The following is a 10,284-nucleotide window of genomic DNA, read 5'->3' on the forward strand; positions in this document are numbered from 1 at the left end:
CTCCAGCACCAAAGCTCTGCAATAAAGCATGGGACAAAGACCTTACAGTTTAAAGTCACCTACACAAGCTCAGACCACTTTTATGATAGAAGCTTGCTCGCTGCAAGCTGCAACCCCGTGGGCTGGAGGAATAGAGGGTTTCACTGGGAAGAGCTGTCACACCCACCCACGGGTGATGTAAGGAAGAGAGCAAGCCACACAGGTGCCAATGAGTGTAGCTATAAGTTATTTATTCTGCAAAATAGAGGTATCTTCTATGGAGTTGAACACTGGAATCACAGCATTATGAATTGAGTTGTGGAAACATTATGACAGCACGCACACACGCAGGCACACGCACGTACACCTACCCACGCGCACACACAGCCTTTGTACAGGCCCCTACTCTTGCATTATCCAGAAGGGAGCCCTCTCTGCAACTTTATTTGTAGAAACCTGCAGCGAGGGTTGCATTCAAGACCCCTTCCCTTATTCACAGGGCTTCCAAGGGGCAGAGGTCAGCCGGGACGAGGTGCATGGCACAGGCAACACGTGTGTAGAGAGCGCAGCACACGCTCCCCAGCCCAGCGCTCAGCACATCCCGGAGAGGAGTTAACTCTGGGCAGAACACAGCTCTCAGCTGCAGCGCTCTCATCCCTGCCTCAGTCTTTGCTCACGCAGCCGAGCGCTGGGTGGTCGGAGGAGGCACATTTCCACGTTAGGACACCGTCAGCGCTCCCTGCTCGCCATGGTCCATGTTCCAAAGCCGGTAAAACTCTGCAAAGTCCACGTAGGGCTCTACGCGCCCGTCTTCATCGGGCTGGAGCGAGTGGGTGGGTCGGGAGCGGAAGAGACCCCCATCCGAACTTGAGCTGCTGCTCTGCGTGTGGGTGTTGGTGGACTGGAGAGTCACAGTGGGGCTTTGGCTGTGGAGAAAGAGAACACAGACATCTTTATTTTGCCCCCCATGTGCAACTTTGCACACAAAAGGCACCAGAATAAGTGGCAGTTCTTCACAGATTAAGCTATCCTTTGTAAACAGGTAAAAGTTACAGCCCTCCTGCTCTGTCAGAGCACTGGGTATGTTGAGAAGTGTGTGGAACTGATGAATGCCAAAGACACCTGCCTCACCTTTAACTGGACAACCTTAAGTACAACCAGACGTCCGAGGGGAGAAGGAAGGGGGAAAAAGGGAAAGAAGGGGGGAAAAAGGGAAAGAAGGGGGGAAAAAGGGAAAGAAGGGGGGGAAAAGGGAAAGAAGGGGGGGAAAAGGGAAAGAAGGGGGGGAAAAGGGAAAGAAGGGGGGGAAAAGGGAAAGAAGGGGGGGAAAAGGGAAAGAAGGGGGGGAAAAGGGAAAGAAGGGGGGGAAAAGGGAAAGAAGGGGGGGAAAAGGGAAAGAAGGGGGGGAAAAGGGAAAGAAGGGGGGGAAAAGGGAAAGAAGGGGGGGAAAAGGGAAAGAAGGGGGGGAAAAGGGAAAGAAGGGGGGGAAAAGGGAAAGAAGGGGGGGAAAAGGGAAAGAAGGGGGGGAAAAGGGAAAGAAGGGGGGGAAAAGGGAAAGAAGGGGGGGAAAAGGGAAAGAAGGGGGGGAAAAGGGAAAGAAGGGGGGGAAAAGGGAAAGAAGGGGGGGAAAAGGGAAAGAAGGGGGGGAAAAGGGAAAGAAGGGGGGGAAAAGGGAAAGAAGGGGGGGAAAAGGGAAAGAAGGGGGGGAAAAGGGAAAGAAGGGGGGGAAAAGGGAAAGAAGGGGGGGAAAAGGGAAAGAAGGGGGGGAAAAGGGAAAGAAGGGGGGGAAAAGGGAAAGAAGGGGGGGAAAAGGGAAAGAAGGGGGGGAAAAGGGAAAGAAGGGGGGGAAAAGGGAAAGAAGGGGGGGAAAAGGGAAAGAAGGGGGGGAAAAGGGAAAGAAGGGGGGGAAAAGGGAAAGAAGGGGGGGAAAGGGCATGCACTCTGCTGGCTTCCTCATACCCATTCAGAACAATCTTTACGAGAAGAGTCTGGCAGCAGCAAAGCTATTCTTGCATGACCTGTGTTAGAGCCAAAGCAGCCCTGGTGTGTCAGCCTCATTGTTTTTGGAGCTACCAGAACACAATAACCATAGAGCTTCTTCACTTTTCTGTTTGTACACACTCCACCCTGTGCCAAAGGCTGAATTCAAACCAGAGCCATGAGTACGATCCTGCAAAGCAGATCCAAACAGAATCCAGGTCTAACCTTTGTCATTTTTTCTACCCTGGCCTCCGCCTCTGAGGAAGCCAGCTTGTGCAGCACCACCTCTCCTGCACATCCCCCTTTCCTTATTAAAAATGAAGGGCACCCATACTCCCTCCATGCACAGCACCCAACACTCTTAGCACCCAACATCCAAAGAGAAGGGCTGCTTGCTGCCAGAGTGCCCTCCAGTGACAGCAGCAGATGCTTCTCCCAGGGCATGTTCCCAGAGCTGGCTCCAGCGCTGCTTGCTTTGCTCATTCCCACCCCTCACACATCGCTCTCCAGCCAACAACTTCGGCTGGCTGTCAGTACTGCAGCCAGGAGGGCTGCGCTGCAGATAAGGGAATGAGTGACGGGTAACTGACAGGTATCTCTCTGCTTCCCAACCACTTCACCCAGCATGAGGTACGGGGGGCTGCGGGTATCAAGAGGGCAGGGTATTTACTTAGTGAGGGTGGGGGTGGCTTCATCCAGAGTCGAGCTGCTGTGGGCACCGTTGACCATCTGGCCTTGGGAAGGCATGACAAGGGACAGCGTGACACTTGTCTTGCTTGTGCTTTGGGAGCTGGAGTATGGCACGGAGACTGGGTAGACGCGGCCTCCTGGGAAGTGAGAAAACAGAATTATAAACGCAGGTGAGACATCAGTGACCGATGGTGCACAGCGTCAAAGAAAGGTCAAAGGAAGGGTCAAAGATCCCAAGGGAAGAATTTATATCAAACTGCCTTTCTTAGATGTAAATTGTTGCAGACTCTAGACCTCAGAAGCCAATAATCCGTTTAATAAAAAAAATCTACACTGAGCACCTCCTCTCCCAACATTAGGTCAATGCCAGATCAATCAAGAGGACTTATCTTCCACCCTCTATTGTTTCCTTCTCTCCGCAGCATACCTTGTGTTGGTGTTAGCGTGGGCTGGCTCATCTCACCCAAGGGGTACCCAAAGTTCCTTACGAGCAGCGTCATGTCTTCGTGCCGGGGACAGAACTTGGACCGTTCCCCACCGCTGGCAAAAGTGTCGCAGTGGATCCTCTTAACACGGTCCACCACTGCTTGGGCCACAGCATCCAGCGAAGTCTGCTTGGCAAACTCTGTGGCTATCATGGCTGCAATTTCCTGGGCAGAGAGGGAAAAAAAAAGGAGAAGGATGTTTAGGAGATTCTGGAGGAAATCTTATCCGGCCAAGTGATCTAAGAGTTTTTATGGCAACTTATCCAGCCAGGGGCCTTGCCAGTCTCACTTGCTGATACGTGCCTTGTGCCTAGAATCGTCCCACTCCCTTTAAAGGGCTCCTCCTAAAGGGGCAGGAAGCTGCCTGGAAGAACTGGCTTGGCAAAGCAACCCTCCCATCATTACAGGCTGGAATGGGGTGGCACAGGCACCCGGCACAGGCACCCGGCCCAGGCAGCACTCACAGGACAGATGTGGAGGATGGTCTGTACAAGAGAGCTGACACCCCCGCAGGAGGTCAATAGCTGAGGGAACGTTTCCTGTGAGAGCACACTCACCTGGTTGGCCTGCCCAGGCCCGTGAGCTGCCTCCAGAGCTTTGTAGAGCCCTTCAGACATAAGCACCAAGAAGCCAGTCACCCCGTCCAGCGAGTGCCCTCCGTGGATTTCAGGCTCTGCTATGATGGGCTTAGATTTAGCAGCACTGGAAAGAGACAGGGTTTTTAATAAACACTGCTGCCACACTAGGTAAGAACAGAGGGTCATGAAGAAGAGGGACTAAAACCACAAAGCAAGTTTTTCTGACCTGAGTAGTTCAATATCAGTGTAGCCATATTTGACTTTGTAATCTCCAATGCGCCGAGTGCTTTCCTGCCCACGAATAGTTCCCACTTGTTTTATTTTCCCTGCATCCAAACCTGCCAGATTAAAAAAAAAAAAAAATTCGACGTTTGGGAAACTTGCAGGACTCCCTGCGGTCATACTGTCAGCAAGGAGAAAAGAAATATCCACAGCTAAAGAGAACAGTAAGATGAAGCAAGATGCCAAAAGAGCTTTCTTCCCTGCAGGAAGGAAAGGAAGAGCAGTTTGCTCTGTTCCAAGGGACACCTTCTCATTAGCTGTAATCTGGGAACGAGAGAGGAGAGAGATGCACACAGCCCAACACTCACACCGAATGCAGTGGCTGGCCCTGAGACAAAGCCCACGTCCTGGTCCAAAGCCACCAGTAGCAGCTGGCCTGAGCACACAGGCATTTGCTGAAAAGGCAGTGGAACATCTGCGCCTGTCAGCTCTGGACTGCAATGATGGGAGGAGGAAAGCAGGAAGGGGGAAAACATATGTGAAGGATTCTTATTTTTTCTTCCACCCTGTTATTGATCCCTGTTCCTAAATTCCGTATGACAAATTCACTAATATGCTAACTAGGAGAAGGAGAAACGGAGAACTGTCTGCAAGGACTGAATTTGCTCAAGTGCTCAGATTGGCGTTAGCTACTCCTAAAACAAGGATAATCCGCAAACAGGTATTTAGTTTAATTAAGTTTAAGGGGATATACCTCTGCTATGTTGTATGTCCGGCAGGGACTATGAAGGAATCACATCTCAAAGAAAGTCCTACCAGGGCCCATCTGGGGATAGCTGCTACGTGAGGCAGGACTCAGAGCAGACGAGCCACTTACCTGGTCTGTCCTGGCAATTCCCCCTTCCTGGTTATACCTGGAGCTAACAGGCAGAAAATGTTATTTTGAGATTTTTATCTAGGGATGACTGTCCTCAGTACAAGGTGAAGGCAAGGGTCCAACTGAAACTCTCCCTCTGAGTCAAACCAAGCCTCACCGCGCAGATGGCTCCACACCTACCCCAGCAGTAAGACACAACTCCGCCATCTGCTGCAGACCGAAGCTGACTCATCAACATGGCCTGGCTCATTTGCCAGCTCCTGGCAGGGGGATACAAGCTATCGACAGACACAAACACGGGGAAGCTCCAAGCACGCCAGAGAGGTTGTGTCTAAATCACAGCGACTCTCCTGGAGCACTGAGTGAGCTGCAATGTGCTGGGCCTGTGTGCCACACAGGCGTAAGGCCTCTCTCTCCCTTTCCCCAGGACAGGTGCAACACAGACACCATCATGATAAAGAGTTTGGGGGATAGAATTTATCGCTGTGCTTCAACTTAGCCTCACAACAATCACCACTGGGCCCCCAAAACCCTGTGCACATTGGCTTTTTTCTACTGGCTCTCCCTTCTGTTGGGATTGCCAGCTGGAGAGCCACTGCTGCATTGGATTAAGGTCAGTGTATCTAGCAGATTCCTGTTCCACTGTGGACTGCAGCTAAATTCGAGGTAGTGTTTTTGGCAGTAGAAAGGCTCTCTTTCCCTAGATTCCTGTATTCAGTCCTCTGTTTCATAGCACATGCCACTACTGCAGGAGTATGAGTAAGGAAAAAAAAAAAAAAAGAAGAGAAATGGAGTGAAACAAGACCTATCAGCAGAAAACTACCACACTGACAGCCTCACCAGGTAAGAATATAACTACCAGGTGAGCCTCATGAAGAATGCCAAGTTAGATCCACCTAAGCAAAGGCACAGAACATAAGTACCTCAACAAGAAGAGTCTGGTGCTAACAGTCACACAAGTGGCCTGGGCTAGTTCTAGACAAAGAAACACGCCAAGCATTGTAAAGGAAAAGGGAAATTGCCAGAAGCAAGATGTCAGTATTAGACAGAGTTCAATGGTTACTGATGTGAGAGCAGTAAATGTCAGTGTTTGGTCTGACTCTGTCTGAAGTCTACCTGCTTTTTTTTGCAGTAGCAGCTTGTACAAAGGCGTATTGAAACGCACCGTCCTGAGGGTGTGGCAGAACCTAACCAGCATAACTGTGGTTTGCCTCCAGAGGGGCAGTCACCTACTGTCCATCCTGCTTCTGCCCTCTGGCTGTGTGCTTCTGCTCCTGCCTTCCTTATCGACTCTAGTAATCGCACAGCTGGAGGGCAAATCAATGTCAGTTTGGCAGTCAGACATGAAACTAAGTCTCAAAATGAACAAAGAGGGGGGAAAAAAAAGAAAAAAAGATAGTTTTCTGTAGGTTCAGCAAGCTGAACTTACTCACTCTGTAGCCTCACTGTGGCTAGACACACAGAAAAAGGCACTGAACTCGTAATTTGAAACCACAGCCCACAGGGAGCTTCTTTTTGTGGTCAGTTATTGTTTCCAGTGGCTTGAGTCATTCCTGGTGCCCCAGATAAACTGAGGCACGAGATGTTCTCAGATAAGAAGACAAAAATGAAGCACTCACCCAGCTGGGAGAAGCGAAAGAGTTCATCCTCGTTCTCTGTCGTATGGTCCACGTTGAGCTGAGTCACCTGCAGCCCATCCACCGTGGACTTACACAACAGTGCCCGATTGGTACCTGCAGCGGGAGTAGCGAGATGAGGCACCAGATAGCTCTGCGTTAAGACGGAGAACATATCCAAATGGGAAAGGAAAAGGAGAGGGGAATAAGGACAGAAAAGAAGAGAAAAGCTCATGTACTCTCTCTTCATCATCTCCCAGAAGTAGCCTTGCCCGCAGCACGCTAGGCCTGTTAGGCAGCTCTTCACTTAGGCCTGAGCCAACACCTCACGAGCAAGCTATCCACTCCTCAGCGAACCTGCACTACTGCCTCTCAACCCATTTTTCCCCTGTTCTTTGGACACACACGTGGCGTCTGTCAATATCTGCAGAGATGATCACCCGGACTGATTTCAATTGGGCCTACAAGTAACACGCATATCGCTCATTGGCCACAGACCAAAGAAACTGCCCCCCACGTTCTGATTTCTTTCACTTCCTAGAGCTGCAGCCATCCTCAGAAATGCCTAGACTGAAATGCTAAGAACAAATGCTGAAATACAATGAACAACTCACCAACGTTGGCGATATAGAGCTTGTTGTTAAGAACAACAGCCACGATAGCCATGGCTCCTCCAGAGATCTCCTGCTCTACAACCTTCAATCTCTCCACAATCTTCTGGTACTGAGGAGGCAGCTGGTGGTGAGGAACACCCTGGAACCCAAGATTATGGGGGAGGCTTAAACACACAGTCCACAACACTGAAACTGACTATGTAAGACATACAATTATTTGTTCAATCCTAACAAATCCCGTGGGTCTGATAAGGTTCTGGAAATGACAGTCCAGTTCACCTGAAGACCAGAATTCACATCTGCCCAGGTGCCATGGAAATTTGAGGCCTTGCCTCTCACCCATATCACGTCTTTGTCCTTGGAAGAGCCACGCCTCATGGGCTGAACACCTTTCCACAATATGTTTAGTTCTTTACTAAGAAAACCAATGATGTGTCTACATATTGCCAGTAAGAACATTGGGAACTCTGGGAAGCAGACCAAAACACTTGCTTCACTTCCCACAAGCTCCCAGAAGAGAACTACAGGGACACAATTTTCAATTACAGCTGCCCTCAGACCGGACTGACTAACGTCCCATCCAACAGTCTGGAAAGTAGGACCTCCAGAAATCTCCATTCTTAAGGCCACATTACCTCTGGTAGCTGGGACTGCAGGCTGGCCTTCTCTGCCAAAGCATCATCAATGGACTCCAGGAAGCTTCTTTCTACCACATCAAAAGCCTAAAAAGGGCCATAAGAGAAACTGAGCATTTATCCAGCACCTACAGACCTCTGAGACTACCCATCCTCACCTCTCTAAGACTGGTTCATAAAAGTGGTTGATCACTGTACATATAGACATTCGAGATCACAGCATCATATTAAAACGCAATTATTTTAGTGAAGCTACTTAACAGCTTGTAAAAACAATCTGTTACTACTCAAAACAGGAGACAAAAACATACAAATTACAATCACAGCAATGTCAGAGACCTATCTGATTTTGTATGTTGATTGTAAAAACTTATCTATCACTCAAGTAAGTGTGCTCGCAAATCCATCTCCCCACGCATTAACTTCTCCTTTTCACTCGTTGTCATCTCCTTTACAGGCTGACTTGTTCCTACAAGTCCAGTGAAGACTGGCTGCAGCTTCCTGGAGAGCTCTCAGCAGTGTGCTGACAGAGCTGGGGGACAGATGGGTATGAGGTGGGAGTAAAACAAAGCACTACAGCTGCTCACAGTATGAGTACAATCACAACCATTGGCAGATGTTTCCAAGCCCCTCAGAAACCAGATGCTGCTCCCCTGGTGGCAAAAAGAGGGGGTGGGTAGTGTGAGAAGCAGGAGCTGTTCCCAGCCGAAGCCGCTTTACCTGCAGCAGGACTCGACGCACATCAGCATCACTGTGATCTGCGTGAAGCTGGCCCAGCAGCAGTTCAGCAGAGAGCCTCTGACCCACAAAGTTGGTGACCCGGTTGCCGTCATAACCATTGAAGACACCATAGAGGTAGCAGTTGTTCTCACTCCTATCAGAGACAGCAAAAGCAAAGAGGTCATAGATGGCCGTGATACAAAGACATATGTAACAAGTTCCTCCAGACACCTCCTGAATTCTCTGAGTCCTCTGTGAGGAGCTAAACATCACGTTCACCTGCCCTTGTGTCTGCAGGGATCCGTGATCAAGGCACAACCCGCTCACCTGAATTTTAACCAGTTATCTTCCAAGGGGTGACCCTCTGTCCCTTTGCCATCTGCGCTGTAGGAGCGGTTTGGAGCTGAGCCCACCCCGGAGAGATGGCAGGATGGCAAGTCATCTGTCCAACTGGGCTGCTGTTCCTGGGGGGAAGAAAGAGGAAAGAGACCACGTAAGCCCCAAGCAGGCTGAACATGCTGGTTGAGCATGGGTTACCAGTCCGTCCCCACCCTCTTCTCACCCCTCTGCTAACAGGGCAGCGCACCCCCCAGCCGCTAACTCCCTATTCCCTGCCCCTCGCTGCAGAGCTGGATCACTTACCACCGCCTTTCCCTCTGAAGCCGAGCTCTGGCCGCACCTCCGGCTCTTGCTAGCAAGAAACCAGAACCGAGAGTCGCAGCCGGGTCCTGCCCTGGGTGCAGCACAGCACCGCACCGCACAGCACCGGATGGGACCCTCACGGCTGGCAGCGCTCCCCCGGGACAGGGGGGCTCCTGGGGCCACCAACAGCGACGGGGGGCCCCTCACACAGGGCTACCAACACCAGCCGCCCCCCAAGCCCCCCGGGCCGGCCGGGAAGCAGAGCTGCGAGCCCAACAGGGCCTCCCCCAGCCGGGACCGGGGGCAGCGCGGGGGGCTCCCACCTCCCCGCCGGCACCGGGACCTTCCCGGCCCCCGGGCCTCCCCCTCAGGCGCTGCGGGGCCGGGCGAGAAGGAGGCGCGGGTCCCCCCTCGCACACACCTGGGGGAGTGCGGGAGCAGGGAGGGGGGAAGGCGCCACTCACACTCTGCAGCAGGCTCCTCCTCTGCGCCGCCATCTTGCAGCAGCGGCCTCCTCCTTCCCCCCGCCCTTCTCCTCCCGAGCCCCGGCCTGGCCTCCGCCTAGCGGCGGGGGGAGGGCGCTGAGGGGAGGCCGACATGTTCAGGTCTGCAGGCTGGGGGAGGTCGCTGGGCAGGCTGCGGCAGTGCTCTGTCACCCAGCTCTGGCACCCCGCACTGTAAATAGTGGTTCCTGGTGTTGGAAGGGAACCTGCTGTGCTCCGGTTTGTGCCCCACTGCCTGTTGCCCTGGCACTCGGCACTGCTGAACAGAGCCTGGTTCGGTCCTCTCTGCACCTTCTGGTCTTCAAAAAGCTGGCCCCGAAGTGCTGGAGCAGGCGGCACGTTGTTCTGCTGGCATGGAGTGACTGCTGGGGTCTGATCTCCAGAAAAATGCCTGGGGAGTCCTTCGGGGGGGGCAACTGCCGTGGGACCGGCTGCCCTCATCTCCCTGCTCAACCCTGCCAGCCTGCCTGCCCATGATACGTGCAAAAACAGAGAGAAATGCTTTTGTTCACCCTTTAGAACCTATCTTTGTCTTTTTTAGGCTGAGGTGAACTGTGTCAGGAGGGACAGTTCCCACTTACCCAGCTCTGCTGAAGTGGGAGGAAGTCACAGGAATCAAAGGACATTGTGTATATGGTATTTGTCTTCCAAGTGGTTGATAAGTGAAATTCCCTTTGCCAGAACTCTGAAACCTGTGAAGAGCTACCATCCTGGAAGAGACGTTTGTATGATTGATATGATTT

General features: G+C 51.9%; 1 protein-coding gene across 1 annotated transcript; it reads right to left on the minus strand.

Annotated features, from left to right (window-relative positions):
* Positions 1-213: 213 nt before the first annotated feature.
* TAB1 (TGF-beta activated kinase 1 (MAP3K7) binding protein 1) lies at positions 214-9,652 on the minus strand. Its single transcript, XM_013180935.3, has 11 exons — positions 9,503-9,652; positions 8,724-8,860; positions 8,397-8,550; positions 7,677-7,763; positions 7,042-7,180; positions 6,431-6,544; positions 3,939-4,050; positions 3,692-3,836; positions 3,077-3,299; positions 2,630-2,786; positions 214-905 (listed from the first exon to the last, which is right to left on the minus strand). Exons 1-11 carry the CDS (start codon positions 9,635-9,637, stop codon positions 698-700), a joined length of 1,611 nt encoding a protein of 536 aa, XP_013036389.3. The 5' UTR covers positions 9,638-9,652; the 3' UTR covers positions 214-697.
* Positions 9,653-10,284: the final 632 nt, after the last annotated feature.

This window comes from Anser cygnoides, chromosome 1 (assembly GCF_040182565.1).
Source record: "Anser cygnoides isolate HZ-2024a breed goose chromosome 1, Taihu_goose_T2T_genome, whole genome shotgun sequence".
In the NCBI taxonomy this organism is placed as follows: Eukaryota; Metazoa; Chordata; class Aves; order Anseriformes; family Anatidae; genus Anser; species Anser cygnoides.

Excerpts from the sequence above, each read along its gene's own strand:
- TAB1 (XM_013180935.3), bottom strand. The coding sequence starts at position 9,637 with ATGTCGGCCTCCCCTCAGCGCCCTCCCCCCGCCGCTAGGCGGAGGCCA. Across the intron at positions 7,181-7,676 it reads TGCAGTCCCAGCTACCAGAG|GGTGTTCCTCACCACCAGCT; the intron begins GTAATGTGGCCT and ends CTTGGGTTCCAG. Across the intron at positions 3,300-3,691 it reads GGCCTGGGCAGGCCAACCAG|GAAATTGCAGCCATGATAGC; the intron begins GTGAGTGTGCTC and ends CTCTCTGCCCAG.